The 16,896-nt window shown below is 51.6% G+C and overlaps 1 protein-coding gene across 1 annotated transcript; it reads left to right on the forward strand.

Annotated features, from left to right (window-relative positions):
* The first annotated feature begins 739 nt into the window (after positions 1 to 739).
* LOC116945791 (protein-glutamine gamma-glutamyltransferase 4-like) lies at positions 740 to 14,291 on the forward strand. Its single transcript, XM_076069538.1, has 13 exons — positions 740 to 755; positions 1,970 to 2,158; positions 3,293 to 3,618; positions 4,789 to 5,034; positions 7,352 to 7,453; positions 8,294 to 8,474; positions 9,283 to 9,421; positions 9,924 to 10,027; positions 10,922 to 11,010; positions 11,595 to 11,796; positions 12,710 to 13,195; positions 13,583 to 13,743; positions 14,095 to 14,291. The coding sequence occupies exons 1-13, from the start codon at positions 740 to 742 to the stop codon at positions 14,263 to 14,265; spliced, it is 2,412 nt and encodes an 803-aa protein (XP_075925653.1). The 3' UTR covers positions 14,266 to 14,291.
* The last annotated feature ends 2,605 nt before the right edge of the window (positions 14,292 to 16,896 follow it).

A 16,896-nucleotide genomic window follows, 5' to 3' on the forward strand; every position in this document is an offset into this window, starting at 1 on the left:
GCCTAACGCGCTAATCTGTTTCGCGGTCTTAACTCTTCAACCTGTCATCACGCCAGGGTGAGTCAGAGTCACATCGCGCAACGAGAACCGTGCGACCGCCGGCCCATCCACTCACGCCGCCCGCGGGCACTCGGGGCAGCGAGATCCTAGCGCTGTCAGGGCTAATCGTTCACATTTATCCCAATTAGCCCGGACGTCTCATCACGACCAAACGGAACACCGATTACAGAAGCATTCCAACACAAACACGAGTGGCTCTTATCTTGTAGCTACACGCCTCGGCTGGGATAGACTTCACTGTCGCCAAATTTCCCCGAAGTCTCAATCAGCCACCACTACAGTCGACGTACGTCATCGGAAAGGGTGGAGGGGGAGGTGGTCCAGGCCATCTTATCAATAGATATGAATCGGGTACAATGAGTCTCTCTCTTCCTTCCCCCTGCTTTCTGGGAGTACCACCCATCCCCCGCTCAATGGGCAGTAACCCCACCTCGAACCTCTACCCGCTACGCAGTCAAAGGCTAAGTGTTAATGAGAGGTCCTCGTTGCAATTACCTGGGTGCGCCTCCCCCCCACCCCCACCCCAACGCCAACCACCCAATCCCTTCTAAGCTAAGCTGCTGCTGTAATCTGCGGTAATTGCCGCCCTCGCCATGGGCGGGGGTCGTGGCCTTTTAAAGCGCAACGCGGGAGGGAGCTACAGCGGTCTCTCTTTCTCTCTCTGCGGCCCAGCGCAGCGATGCCTCGCGATACAGGTGAGGGTCTGAGGGTCAAGGTGAGAGTCTGGGTTAAGTTGAGTATGTGAGATCAAGTGAGGTCTGGGGTCAAGGTGAGAGTCTGTGGATCAAGGTGAGGGTCTGTAGGTTAAGTTGAGTACGTGAGATCAAGTGAGGGTCTGGGGTCAAGGTGAGGGTCTGTGGGTTAAGTTGAGTATGTGAGATCAAGTGAAGGTCTGGGGGCAAGGTGAGGATCTGTGGGTTAAGTTGAGTATGTGAGATCAAGTGAGGGTCTGGGGTCAAGGTGAGAGTCTGTGGGTTAAGTTGAGTATGTGAGATCAAGTGAGGATCTGGGGTCAAGGTGAGGGTCTGTAGGTTAAGTTGAGTATGTGAGATCAAGGGAGGGACTGGGGTCAAGGTGAGAGTTTGGGGTCAAGGTGAGGGTCTGTGGGTTAAGTTGAGTATGTGAGATCAAGTGAGGGTCTGGGGTCAAGGTGAGGGTCTGTGGGTTAAGTTGAGTATGTGAGATCAAGGGAGGGTCTGTGAGTTAAGTTGAGTATGTGAGATCAAGTGAGGGTCTGGGGTCAAGGTGAGGGTCTGTAGGTTAAGTTGAGTATGTGAGATCAAGGGAGGGACTGGGGTCAAGGTGAGAGTTTGGGGTCAAGGTGAGGGTCTGTGGGTTAAGTTGAGTATGTGAGATCAAGTGAGGATCTGGGGTCAAGGTGAGGGTCTGTAGGTTAAGTTGAGTATGTAAGATCAAGGGAGGGACTGGGGTCAAGGTGAGAGTTTGGGGTCAAGGTGAGGGTCTGTGGGTTAAGTTGAGTATGTGAGATCAAGTGAGGATCTGGGGTCAAGGTGAGGGTCTGTAGGTTAAGTTGAGTATGTAAGATCAAGGGAGGGACTGGGGTCAAGGTGAGAGTTTGGGGTCAAGGTGAGGGTCTGTGGGTTAAGTTGAGTATGTGAGATCAAGTGAGGGTCTGGGGTCAAGGTGAGAGTTTGGGGTCAAGGTGAGGGTCTGTGGGTATGTGAGATCAAGTGAGGGTCTGGGGTCAAGGTGAGGGTAGGTGGGTTAAGTTAAGTATGTGAGATCGAGTGAGGGTCTGGGGTCAAGGTGAGGGTCTGGAGTGAACGTGAGGTTCTAGGGTGAAGGTCGAAGGTTCTAAAATGGCCATTTACACGAGTGTTGTAGCTTGTGACCCCACGTGTATCCTCGTCGTGACCTCACCCCACCCCCCACGTGTGCGGGACCTCAGTGGGGGAGCGCCTGGCCGTTTTGCGCGTGGAGAGCGCTGGGAAGGAGGAGGCGGCGCGCGAGCACCGCACCGGCGGCTTCGCGCAGCCGCAGCTCGTGCTGCGGCGCGGGGCCCCGTTCCGCCTGCGCCTCCAGCTGAGCCGTGCGGTGCAGCGACACCACGACTCCATCGTTCTCGAGTTCAGCACCGGTGAGTGGACAGCGACGGGGCTTGTCGGGTGGGGGTAAAGTTCAGCACCGCTAGGTGGACAGCAACTGGGCGCGGTGCGTGGGCGTAAAGTTCAGCACCGTTGAGTGGACAGCGACAGGGCGCGGCCAGAGGGGGTAGGGTCGTGTTCACCAATTTTCAGAGGAGAGCCATAGTTCATTTAGTTCCATAGTTCATTTATTTGGTATAGCCCTGTGAGCCATTCGGCTCTTGAATCGGGTGCAACCACAACAAACAAAAACATGAACAAGAAAACATCTTAAAGTGATTATGTGACTGTGCAAACAGAAATTCCAGGAAAAAAAAATCAAAATATTCATGAAATAGCACCGTACACCAACTCTGTGTGCAAAAATCCCAGTGGGATGCAAGTCAAATAACAACAACAACAACAACCACAAGACAACTAAGATCAAGGCCATCAGTCTAACTCCGTACTACAATAAACACTTTCGCCCATGAGACATCAGTGTGATGGCTGCCACACATTTGGAACCAATGGGTTTGAGAGCACGATGGGGTTGAGAGCACGATGGGGTGTTTTAACGTGTTGTGTATTGTCCAGGGCCGCACGTCAGGGGTCGCACTAAAGGTCACCAGGGGCCACCAGTGGCCTGCGGGCCTTGCAATGAAGAACACTGGGATAGAAGGTAGAGTTCAGCACCAGTCAGTGGACAGCAACAGGGCGCGGCGGGTGGGGAGAAGGGCAGAGTCCCGGGTGGGGAGTGGAGTGATGGTGGGAGGTTATGATGGCGTAGTGATGCAAGGGGGATTCTAGAGGTGAGGAGAGGATGTGAGGGTGTTAATGATGGAGACATGATGCGTATGATAGGATAATGATGTTGTCGGTTGCGTTGGTGATTATGGGGAAGATGATGCTGATGATGTTGGAGGTGACGGCAGGATGTGATGGTTATGATGGATGAATGATACTCATCTGTGAGGCTGAGTCGACCTAGGAGAGGCCCAGGGCCCGGTTACATATTCTGATGTCGACAGTAAGCGGAAATCGAATTCGGGTTGCCGGGTTTGCAGTGTAGTGCGCGAAACACTATGCCACCACTACCCCCCCCCCACCCCCCCCCCCCCCCCCGATTTACACACACACGCACGCAGAGACTGCAGGACCTCCCGTCTCCGTGCCCGTGGGACCGCGGCTTCGCGAGGAGACGTGGAGCGCGACCCTGAGCGAGGAGACCTCGGGAACCCGGGGGGGTCGAGGAGGCCAAGGGGTCGAGATCGAGGTCACGGTGCAGTCTCCTCCGCACTGCCCCGTCGGCCAGTACCGGCTCGCGGTGGCGGTGAGCCCCGCAGGGGGCCGGCCGGTACGCACGGAGCCCGGGGTCTGTCCCGACGTCATCATCCTCTTCAACCCGTGGTGCAGAGGTGGGAGTTCGTGTGTCTTGATCAAGAATAGATTAGAATCGATACTCACAAATACAGTATTTAACAGCGTGGAACATCAGTGGTAAATAGTCAATGGATGGGGGAGGGTCGATTGGGACCTGGGGTGGTCTCCACGTGTCTGGAGACCAAAGGGAAGAGACGATTTAAGTGCAGGTGGTGGATGCCTGCAAGGGGAGATCTGTGTGTCTCTACATGGGACCGAGCCTATGGGTCTGTGTGTGTGTGTCTATAGATCTCTGCGTCAGTCAATGAGTGTGTGTCTATGGGTCTGTGTGTGTGTCTATGGATCTCTGCGTCAGTCAATGAGTGTATGTGTCTATGGGTCTCTGTGTGCGTGTCTATGGATGTCTGCGTCAGTCAATGAGTGTATGTGTCTATGGGTCTGTGTGTGCGTGTCTATGGATCTCTGCGTCAGGCAATGAGTGTATGTGTCTATGGGTCTGTGTGTGTGTCTATGGATCTCTGCGTCAGTCAATGAGTGTATGTGTCTATGGGTCTGTGTGTGCGTGTCTATGGATCTCTGCGTCAGTCAATGAGTGTATGTGTCTATGGGTCTGTGTGTGCGTGTCTATGGATCTCTGCGTCAGTCAATGAGTGCATGTGTCTATGGGTCTGTGTGTGCGTGTCTATGGATCTCTGCGTCAGTCAATGAGTGTATGTGTCTATGGGTCTGTGTGTTAGTCCGTGTGTCCCCGTGTGGTTCTGTGAGTATCTGTGTGAGTGTGTGTATCTGTATGGGATTGCGAGTATCTGTGTGTATCTAAGGGTCTGTGTGTGTGTCTATGGATCTATGCGTGAGTCTATGGGTCTTTGTATGAGCAGATGGTAGGAGACTGTCATTGAATATCGTGGAGCTCGCTGCGTGTCTCTGCTGTGCAGTATCTGCGGGATCCGGTGGAGGATGGAACGCGTTGGCATTGAGCTTTCTGTGGTGGCATCAACGGACGTTATCCGTGATGACATCTTGACAATCAATCAAATCAATCTTCTTCTTTCGCACGGCTGATGGAGATGCAGAGCAACAACGAGAAATTCACACTCAGGCGGTCAAGCCCGGATAGCTGCGTCAGGAGGAGTGGATCCTTGTCCCAGCGGCCGACCTGGCGCGTCGTTTGGCCCTGAAACAGGCCCGTTGGCCTGGCTCGTGTTGTCATTGTCTTGTCACGTGATTCCTCACGTGACAAGAGTGGGCCGCGTGACGGCTGCCATCAATTAAATCATTCGGCATGCTCGATCATCAACAGCCGATCAATAACGTTGCACCCCTTACTTGTCGATATTACAAAGCGGAGCGAGTGACCGGACGTTTGGCGGGCCCTGGGTTCCCCTCAGGAGACGCCGTCTTCATGGAGCCCGAGGAACACAAAACGGAGTTTGTTCTGAACGAGACGGGGCGACTGTTCTACGGAACCGCGCAGCAGATCGGGACCCGCGCGTGGAACTACGGGCAGGTGCGTGTACCCAGCCTGGCACGCGTGTACCAGCCTGGCACGCGGGTGTACAGTTTATATATTGTCCCATGGTATACCTGTGTATACAGTCATGGGCAAAACTTGATGCGTGCACTCAATGACAGCCGTGACATTTCCAAAGCAAGCCCTGACACACAATCCAACTCTAACGCTAACTTCAACCATAACTTATTAAGTGGTACCCGTACTACTTACTCTAACACTCTAATACACACCCTACCACTAACCCAATCATTAACACAGTGTACAGCCTTAACTCTTCTGCCCCTATCACACCCCTACTACTCACCCCCCCCCCCCCCCCCACCATGCCTAACACACAAGTTACTACTTACACTAACACACAAGTTACTACTTACCCTAACACACAACTTACTGCTTACCCTAACACACAACTTACTACTTACACTAACACAAAATTTACTACTTACCCTAACACACAACTTACTACTTACCCTAACACACAACTTACTACTTACACTAACACAAAATTTACTACTTACCCTAACACACAACTTACTACTTACAATAACACACAACTTACTACTTACCCTAACACACAACTTACTACTTACACTAACACACAACTTACTACTTACCCTAACACACAAGTTACTACTTACACTAACACACAACTTACTACTTACCCTAACACACAAGTTACTACTTACACTAACACACAACTTACTACTTACACTAAAACACACCTTACTACTTACCCTAACACACAACTTACTACTTACCCTAACACACAACTTACTACTTACACTAACACACAACTTACTACTTACACTAACACACAACTTACTACTTACCCTAACACACAACTTACTACTTACACTAACACAAAATTTACTACTTACCCTAACACACAACTTACTACTTACACTAACACACAACTTACTACTTACACTAACACACAACTTACTACTTACACTAACACACAACTTACTACTTACCCTAACACACAACTTACTACTTACACTAACACAAAATTTACTACTTACCCTAACACACAACTTACTACTTACACTAACACACAACTTACTACTTACCCTAACACACAACTTACTACTTACCCTAACACACAACTTACTACTTACCCTAACACACAAGTTACTACTTACACTAACACACAACTTACTACTTACCCTAACACACAACTTACTGCTTACCCTAACACACAACTTACTACTTACACTAACACAAAACTTACTACTTACCCTAACACACAACTTACTACTTACACTAACACACAACTTACTACTTACCCTAACACACAACTTACTACTTACACTAACACACAACTTACTACTTACCCTAACACACAAGTAACTACTTACCCTAACACACAACTTACTACTTACACTAACACACAACTTACTACTTACCCTAACACACAAGTAACTACTTACCCTAAGACACAACTTACTACTTACCCTAACACACAACTTACTATTTACACTAACACACAACTTACTACTTACACTAACACACAACTTACTACTTACCCTAACACACAACTTACTACTTACCCTAACACACAACTTACTACTTACACTAACACACAACTTACTACTTACCCTAACACACAACTTACTACTTACCCTAACACACAAGTAACTACTTACCCTAACACACAACTTACTACTTACCCTAACACACAACTTACTACTTACCCTAACACACAACTTACTACTTACCCTAACACACAACTTACTATTTACACTAACACACAACTTACTACTTACACTAACACAACTCTTACTACTTACACTAGCACACAACTTACTACTTACCCTAACACACAACTTACTACTTACACTAACACACAACTTACTACTTACACTAACACACAACTTACTACTTACCCTAACACACAACTTACTACTTACCCTAACACACAACTTACTATTTACACTAACACACAACTTACTACTTACACTAACACAACTCTTACTACTTACACTAACACACAACTTACTACTTACCCTAACACACAACTTACTACTTACCCTAACACACAACTTACTACTTACCCTAACACACAACTTACTACTTACACTAGCACACAACTTACTACTTACACTAACACACAACTTACTACTTACCCTAACACACAACTTACTACTTACACTAACACACAACTTACTACTTACCCTAACACACAACTTACTACTTACCCTAACACACAACTTACTACTTACCCTAACACACAACTTACTACTTACACTAACACACAACTTATTACTTACCCTAACACACCCCTACCCCTAACCCAACCCACGGCCCGCAGTTTACGAGCGGGGTGCTGGACGCGAGCCTGCACCTGCTGAGCTCCATGGCCTGGGAGCAGCGTGGAGACCCTGTGGCCGTAGTGCGAACGGTCTCCGCGTTGGTAAGAAGATCGACACAACACAAAGAAACAGATCCCCCCTTTGTTTCCTCACTGCTGATGTTCACACACTGCATCAGGTACTCGATTCAGGCTGAGTCGACCGGTTCAGATATTCGCCACTGTCACTGGTCGTGAGTGGGAATCGAATTCAGGTCCCCGGGTTTGCAGCGCGGTGCGCTAACTAGTACAATACCGCTCCCAATTAGAGGCTAAGACAAATACAAAGATCCCCCGTATAGCCTTAACAGACTGTTGGGGCAAGTGCTGTTAGTGAGCACATATGAAGGCCGGAACGGCACACGAGGGGGTGGGTGGCCAGCACCACGCCCGACCGCCTTTGTCTCCCCTGTGGCGATGTTTACAACACCGCACCAGGTACTCGTTTGAGGCTGAATCGACCTAGGGAAGGCCCATGACCGGTTCAGATAATCGTCATCGGTGGTGGCCGTGAGCGGGAATCAAACCCGGGTCGCCGGGTTCATAGCTCAGCGTAGCGCTAACCGCGATACGACTGTTCCCCACACATTAGAGGCGCACACAGAAACCCACGAATACGCAGAGAGATAGAGAGGCGAAGGCGCTTGCCGTGACGGCCGAATATCTCTTGGGGATTGTTTCGAAGTGGGCAGTGGAGAGAATGCAGAGGAGGCGGGAGACTGCCTGGCCAACCGAGTGGCCATAGGCAGCAGATAGACAGAGACACAGATGGCCTACGTGGACACCGCGAATCGTAAGTCGCGGGTTTGTTCCCGACCTACGGCAAAGTTGACTCCACACTCACCCTTGAACTTTTTCAGCTGTGCCTCCGCCCCCACCACTTCCACCTCATCCCCCGCGCAGGTGAACGCGAATGACGAGAGCGGGGTCCTGGAGGGGAACTGGTCTGAACGTAACGACTACTCAGGGGGTACTGCCCCCGCTGCCTGGACCGGTAGCCCTGACATCCTGAGACAGTATCACCGGTCGGGTCGACCGGTCAAGTACGGACAGTGCTGGGTGTTCGCCGCCGTCACTACCACGGGTGCGGGGAGCGGGGACGGGGGACAGGGGAGGGACCGAAGTCCTCTTGCGCATTTGACTTGTGGATTGACAAATGCATAGACCAAAAGATAGCGCGTGGATGAATGGGCGTACGTCTGTATCAAGGCCGTAGCCATGGAGTCAACATTGGGGGGTACCAAATCTTCCAGGGGGTCTGGGGGGTCTTCCCCCCCCCGAGAAAAATCTTAATTTGAAAACTAATTTCCTGCCTAAAATATTTTAAAAAATCACTAATACAAAGGATGGACTTTTTATTTATTTTTTACAATAATGTCTAATAGTGTATTGTATTATATTGCTCTGTTTTTTATTTTTTACCTTTTCTTGTTTCATTGTATGTAATGGCAGAGATTTGGGATTAATAAAGTACAACCATAACCACAATCATATAAACAGAAATCTATTTTATAGCAATATATTGGGGCGGACATTTTGAGCATATTTGAATATTGGGGGGGGGGGATGTGTTCCCCCCAATATATATTATAATTACGGCCTTGGTCTGTATAGCAAATTAATGGGCAAGATCTTTACCACCACTGAAAAAAAGAACATTGTCATCAATCACCTTATACATGACCTGTGTGTGTGTTTCTTACGCGTGATCTGTATGCGTTTTACGCACGATCTCTGTCCTGTAAATTTTCCTCCCATGATCTCTCTATGTGTATACATGATCTGTACGTGCGCTACGCATTATCCATATGTAATATCAAGCAATATCTCTGTCCGTTTTCCGGATGTACGTATTTCACGCATCTCCCGTGTGTGTGTGTTCTGCCGCGAAGTGTTGCGCGCCCTGGGAATCCCGTGTCGCACCGTCACCAACTTCTCCTCGGCGCACGATACGGACGGGAACCTCGTCACGGACATCTTCCTCGACGAGAAGATGCGGCCAGACCGGAGCCACACCAAGGACTCCATCTGGTGAGGGGCAGCCCCCTGCCCCACGTGCTGGAGCTCCATGCACTCCCTGCACCGTGACCTCCTGCACCGTGACTCCCTCTCCCATGCAGACCGGCTCGCTGCTGAATACACTCTATGACCACATATATGGCCACACACACATAGCGATACATATAGATGCAGAGACAAGGATCACCGTATGGCCTTTCACAGACCGCTGGGGCAAGTGCTATTAGCGAGCACCTATGAAGGCATACACGGCACATGAGAGAGGATGGGTGGCCGGCACCACCCTCGGCCACCTTTGTCTCCCTAGTTGCGATGTTTACACATCGCACCAGATACGCATTTAAGGCTGAGTCGACCTCGGGAGATGCAGGACCGGTTCAGATAATCGTCACTGGTGTTGGTGGCCGTAAGCGGGAATCGAACTCGGGTCGCCGAATTCGTCATAGTACAGTGCACTAAACCCACTCGCTCACAGACAGGACTCGAACTCATCCGCCTCGCGCACCTGTGCCAGGAACTTCCACTCGTGGAGCGACGCGTGGATGAAGCGACCCGACCTCCCGTCGGGATACGATGGCTGGCAGGTGGTGGACGCCACCCCGCAGGAGGCGAGCGCAGGTAACGCTCACCTGAGCGTCGCGAGGCGTGCGGCGAACATCACCGCAGGTGGTATCACGTGGGACGATGGGTGGGGTGAAGGGACGATGATTGATGATTTTCGTGCCCGTGTTATTAAAAAGCGTTTAAACGCAACGTGCGCGTCCGTCCACGCCATGGCCCCTTTGACGAAGCTGCTCCTCCACAGGGAGGCCCTCCCCACTGCCACGCTCGAGCGATTCGCGGCGGTGTATTTGACCATACTTCACCACGCTGGTCGGAGCGGGGTTGGTTGCAGGCGTAGCAGCGCAGGGTTCAGTGCAAGGGTTCGTGTTGCTGTGCTGCCCCTTTGCTGACCACGTGAGCCTTGCCAGATTGGCTCAGCGAGTGCGCGATCGCTGAGCCGTGTGGCAGCGTCCCCGGTTTGCCACGTGCAGCTCTCGTAGACGATGGCAACAAACACGCACCCTGCTCTACGGAGTCTGACAGCGGTCTTGATGGTGGTGGTGGTTCGCGTGGTACCTTCCTATCAACCTAAAAACGTAACATTTTTTTATATTACCAGGTAAGGCCCACTGAGATACGTAGCGATATTTCAGAAGCGACCTAGCCATCACAAATTATATCTCAACAAAGTGGCTTATCACATGTAAATGTGTAGCAGCCAAATACTTTAAACGAATGTTGATTCTAAATGTGGATGGCAAAACCTGAGCACCCGGAGAAAAATCTACGCGACCATGAAGATAGACACGCAAACTCTAAATATGCAGGCGTCAGGGTCAGGATCGAGCCCACGACCTCCTGTATACCAGGCGAGGTAATTAATATCTCGCCACCGTGGCACCTCCCCCTCCCCCACTCCTTGTCTCTACGTGCCCCGCCCTCCACCCCTCCACCCCCACCACCACCCAGGTGTGTTCCGCTGCGGTCCGGCTCCCGTGATGGCCGTGAAGAAAGGAGACATCGACTTGAAATACGACACCGCCTTTGTGTTCGCGGAGGTCAGCAAAGCTGCTGGACACTGTGATCTCCCATCACGGCGTGATCGCACCTTTCAAGCAGTCCCAACCATGGACCGAAACGCAGCCCGCAACCCAACTCTAACCCTAAACCCAACTCTAATACCAACCCTAGCCCTAATAAAAACCGAATACCAATCTTGACCCCTAACTCTATACATTAATCGACACAATCCTTATCTAATCATCTGATTATATGCCATGCGAACCAATCCCAAGCCTGACACAAACAGTCTGACCGCTCTACTGTTCACTTGACCGACTACCCACTTGGTCACCTGCTCACGTGCTCACCTGTTCGCCCAATCGCCTCACCTGTTCACCTGTTCGCCCAATCGCCTCACCTGCTCAACTATTCAACCGTTAGCCCATTCACCTGTTAAAACGCTCACCTTCTCACCTACTCATCGTGCAACCTGATCACCTGCTCACCTGCTTATATGCTCATCAAGCTCACCTACTCATCCGTTCACCTACTCGCCCCCTCAATTCCTGCTCACCTACTCATATGCTCATCTGCGTACCCAATCATCTGCTCATACTCTCACCCGCTCGCCCGCGCACAGGTGAACAGTGACCGCGTGTTCTGGAGGAGGCGTGCGGGCGGAGAACGGGAGCGGATCTCCGTGGAGACCGACAGCATTGGCCAGAAGATCAGCACCAAGGCTCCGGGCAGCGACGCGCGCCTCGATATCACAGCCGAATACAAACCGTCTGAAGGTAACCGCGAGCTCGGGCAGCAGGAGGGCAGCAGCTATGGGACCCGGGGTAATAAAGGCGTGGTGACAGAGGCAATAGTAGTGGCAATGTCAGCTTGTAATGAGTCGGCGCCTCCGCACTGCATTCGCTCGCTCTCGTAGAGAGAGAGAGGACGACTCAGAGGCGTCAGCAGGAGGAACAACAGATGAGCGAGAAGGTAGCCAAGCGATGAATCGGCGCTACTAACAATTTCTCAAGCTCTGCGGTCCTCTATACATTAAAACGTTATCGGACAATTAATGAATTTTTATATGTTGGAGAAAGCCGGAGCGCCCATGACAAAATCCACGCATGCGAAGGGGAAACACTGTATCCCATAGAGACGAAACAGATGGAGCCCACATGTTTGCTGTTGTGCCGCTTTCTCCTGGCGAGCCAGGATACGACGCCACAGCGTCCACGAGAAGGGAGTTTCGCAAGATCTGTGCGTGATCCACCAACCCTTCGTTGCCTCTACAGTGGCTGCAGTACACACCACGTCCATAGACGCCACCGCCCGGTAGGGGCAGTGGGCAGATGGTAAGGGACCAAGCAGCAAGGGGGAGGATGGAGAAGGGCAGCGGGGAGTGGGTCAGTGGCGCGGAATGTTCGAGTGATGCAAATGTTCAATACATCTAGAACAATTTATAAGTGTGCGTTGATCGATATGATGTTGATTATAATGTTTACAGATACTTATATTGAGATCAGGATATGTAGGAGATAGTGATGATAATACTAATGTCTTTACGCATGGTGATGGTAGGGAACTATCAATCTGGTGATGGCTGGGGAAATTGAAGATAGTGATGATAGTGCTCCTGCTAAGTGATGGTACTTCAGATGATGATTACGATGCTGCGACTATTGCTGTAGCTGCTGAAATAATAATGATGCTGCATCTGCTGCTGACGAATACGATGCCCCTCGTCCACCCCCGCAGGCTCCGAGGAGGAGCGCCGCGTGGTGACGCACGCACTCAGCCTGCTGAAGCGCGGAGGTGCGGAGCGGGGACCCCGCGAGGTGGAGACAGGAGGGTCAGGGCCCCCTCAGGGGGATAACGCGAGCGGCGCAGGGGGTCCTAGCGGGGTCGAGCGGGGAAGAGACGCGGCGGATATCGGCGGGGCTCTGGATGTACGCTCCGTTTTAAACCCCGATGGACACCTCATTGCATCCCTCGGCGGGGACCCTATTGGGGCCCCAGCGGGTGGGGACCCACCACCCCCCGAGGTGACTCTGGCGGTGCGGGTTCTGGAGGAGACCGCGCTTGGCCGGGAGTTAACGGCCGAGGTGCGGGTGGCGAGTGCGAGCGCGCGACCCCGCGTGCACGTGCGCGTGCGCGTGCGAGGCCACGGGGCCACGTACACGGGCGCCAACCTGGGCGGGTTCGAGGAGGAGGAGGCCCTCCTGGAGCTGGGACCCCACGAGGGTGAGACGGAGGGAGGGAGAGAAGAAGGATAATTATACGAGTGTTGTATTTGTGTGCATGCGTGTATACGAACTGTAGTCAAGCGGTTAGCGCTCTGTGCTACGAAACCCGGGGACCCAAGTTCTATTCCCGAACAGGGGCAATACCAGTGACGATTTTCTGAACCGGTCCTGGGCCTCGTCCCCTAGGTCGACGTAGCCTCAAATGAGTAGCTGGTGCGGTGTGTAAACATCGCCACTCGAGAGCCAAAGGCAGTCGGGCGTGGTGCTGGCAACCCACCACCTCGTGTGCCGTCCCGGCCTTCATAGGTGCTCGCTAACAGCACTTGCCCCAACAGTCTGTTTGAAGGCTCTACGGGGGGACCTTTGTCTTTGTTGTCCGGCGCAGAGCGGCGCGTGCTGGTGCGCGTGCCCGCGAGCGAATACCTCCACCTGGCCGTGGACCACTTCGCGCTCGTGCTGGTGGCGTGCGCGCGCGTGCTCGACACGGGCGCCGAAGTCGCGCGCGTGCACGTGGCCCGCGTGCGCTCCCCGCGCCTGCGCGTGCACGTGAGTAGCACACCACAGTATCATCAATAATAACAACAATAACAACAACAGCAACCAACTATTCGTCTCAATATAGATTTTGGGTATCATAGATCCTCCTCCACCCGACACGGTGGTGCGATGGTAGATGGTGGTGTTTGTGATGGCATGATGATGGTATGATGTTAGATGATGCTGTGATGTTCGATGTATGTTGAACTTAATTCGCACCACCGTACGTAGCCAAGTGCTAATCGGAGGTGTGTTTGCTGTGGCATGATGGGATAATGACTGTGTGATTATGATCATGGCGTGATAATGGTGCGGTGGTAGATGATGGTGTGACGATGACGCTGTGATATCCCCCCACAGGTGCCCGAGGGGGCCCACGTGGGTCGCGATCTCATCTCCGAGCTCTGCTTCACGAACCCCGTGGCGCGCGCCCTGCACCGCGTGCGCGTCCGCGTGGAGGGAGCCGGCGTGCACACGCCGGGCACCATACTCGTCGGGTATGGTGCCGTAGTCACAAGTTCACGATCATGAGAAGATCAAATATATCAAAGACGGTGTTTCGGGCAACGGCCCTTCTTCATAGCACACGTGTTATCGATTAAACCAAACACATGTGCTATGAAGACGGGTCATCGTCCGAAACGTCCGTTATTATATAATTTTCCTTTTAAGACCGGGATGTTATTGCCGATTGAGAGTTTTATTTTTTGCGTGCGTATGCACCACTGCTACCGCAATCTCACAATACTGTCCATGTGCTTAGTCACAATAATACCTGATACTCACGCTGCTACTGATGATGATGATGATACGTGCCCGTACGTGTGTCTCGCTTCACGATAGTGTAGCGGTGAGCGTGATTCGTTATGCACCCGCGACCCAGTTCTGGGCCTCCCCTAGGTCGATTCAGCCTCAAATTACTATCTGGGGCGGTGTGTGCAAGCTTCAGCACTGGGGGTACAATAGGCGGCCGGGCGTGGTGCACCCACACCACCCGCTCGTGTGCCTGTCGCGGCCTTAACAGGTGCTCGCAGTACTTGCCCCAACAGTTTGCTGTAGGCTATACAGGGGACCTTTGTCTTTGTGTGTCTGTCGCGGCGCAGCGACGTGGAGGGGCACGGCCGCGTGCGCGTGCGCGTGCCCGTGGTTCCCAAGCGCCCCGGGGAGCTCACTCTGATCGCGAGCCTCGACTGCACGGAGCTGCCGCAGGTGCATGGGGGAGCCACTTTCCAGTGCGAGCCCTGAGACTTCAGCATCACCACCATCATCAGCATCATGAGTCAATCACCATCATCAACATCATGAGTCAACCACCATCATCAGCATCATGAGTCAATCACCATCATCAGCATCATGAGTCAACCACCATCATCAACATCATGAGTCAACCACCATCATCAGCATCATGAGTCAATCACCATCATCAACATCATGAGTCAACCACCATCATCAACATCATGAGTCAACCACCATCATGAGTCAACCACCATCATCAACATCATGAGTCAACCACCATCATCAACATCATGAGTCAACCACCATCATCAACATCATGAGTCAACCACCATCATCAGCATCGAGAGTGGTACCACCATGATCGTGATCGAGTGAACTATCATGAACGTGTTCATCATCATCATCAAGGTCGCACTCATTACACACAAAGTGCTTTACACAAATAAACCACAAATTCCTTCTTGATCTCGTCAAGGAGCGTAAACCATCACGAGAACTCCGGTCATCCTCGCAGTGGCTTTTGGATAGCCATCAAACAAAGACGGTCACTGCATTGCGCACTTTCAGATGCGCTTGTGTGGCCGTCTGGAGCACTCTTTCTTCCGATATTAGGAAGCCGCTGAAGCTATGCACTGTTAAATGTAGATTGAACAATCATTTATTTAGAAATGCGTTTTGTGTTAAGTTTGTTGTCCTTCCCCGCACCTCCGACTAGCGCGGTTGGCTACGCACGGTGCGAAAGAAGTTCAACGTACATGTCAACCACCACGATCGTGTTCATCATCATAAGATGATCATTTTCAGAATCATCAAATCGAATGTGGACCAAAAATCGTGACGGGGTGTGGGGGGGGGGAGAATAATCATTACAGAGCCGAGTCCCGTCAGCTCCACGTGACACCCCCACCCCCTGCCCCAAGCGATGTCATGGACAGACTTCAGGCGCGATAGACGAGAACGCTACCGCCGTGACGTCACTGGACTACGGATACTAAAGAAGAAGAAGGGGAATGACGTCATTGATGTCGCCTGTAGATGTTGGACTCATTCAGAGACAGTGTTCATGATTAACAATCCCAGATCAGCGTGGCAAGTGGCGTTGACGTAGCCACGCGCATCGCCATCGCTTCCTTCCTTCTTCCGGTTCCCGCAGTTGTTGCAGACGACGCCGCACCTCCGAGGTCTTTTGATGGTAACAGTCTGGCTCAAGGTCTTCCCATTGATCTTATTTTATATAGATTATATCGCAGCTTATTCCAAAGTTCTTTACAACAATTATAACATGAGATGATGGGTTATTAAAGGGGGTGGTGTAGTTATGGTGATAGGACAGGTGTGAGTGGTTAAGGAGGGGTAGCTATAGGGGTGGATATAGGGGTTGGGGTAGTGATAAACTTTGGGGTAATGATAGGGGTAGTGATAGTGGTTGGGGTAGTGATAGGGGTTGGGGTAGTAATAGGGGTAGTGATAGGGGTTGGGGTAAAGATAGGGGTAGTGATGGGGGTTGGGGTAGTGATAGGGGTTGGGGTAGTGATAGGGGTTGGGGTAATGATAGGGGTAGTGATAGGGGTAGTGATAGGGGTTGGGGTAGTGATAGGGGGGTGGGGGCTGTAAGTAGCAGCAGGATGGACTCGGGCAGGGGTCGTCATCCAACATAACAAGAAGATGTTTTTTTTTTATTCGGAAAACAAACCTCCCCCCTCAATATTTCAAGAGCCGCAATGCACGTCAATACGAGAGGGTGGGTCCTAAATAAATCAACAAAGTTACAAAGCCGTCCCTAAAGAGTCGCATGCGGCTCCAGAGCCGCAGGTTGCCAAGCCCTGGTCTCAGGAGAAGAGATGGGTTGTAGTGGAGGAGCAGAAGCAGGTGAAGATGATTGCTTCATGATTTCCCAACTTCTGGGTGCCACTCCAATGCCTGGCT

Source organism: Petromyzon marinus, chromosome 25, assembly GCF_048934315.1.
Source record: "Petromyzon marinus isolate PM22_M1 ecotype Great Lakes invasive population chromosome 25, UKy_Petmar_22M1.pri1.0, whole genome shotgun sequence".
Classification (NCBI taxonomy): Eukaryota; Metazoa; Chordata; class Hyperoartia; order Petromyzontiformes; family Petromyzontidae; genus Petromyzon; species Petromyzon marinus.

Bases quoted from the DNA above. Each gene is read 5' to 3' on its own strand.
- LOC116945791 (XM_076069538.1), top strand. The intron at 2,159-3,292 runs GTGAGTGGACAG...ACACGCACGCAG, and splicing joins CGTTCTCGAGTTCAGCACCG to AGACTGCAGGACCTCCCGTC. The intron at 5,035-7,351 runs GTGCGTGTACCC...CACGGCCCGCAG, and splicing joins GCGCGTGGAACTACGGGCAG to TTTACGAGCGGGGTGCTGGA.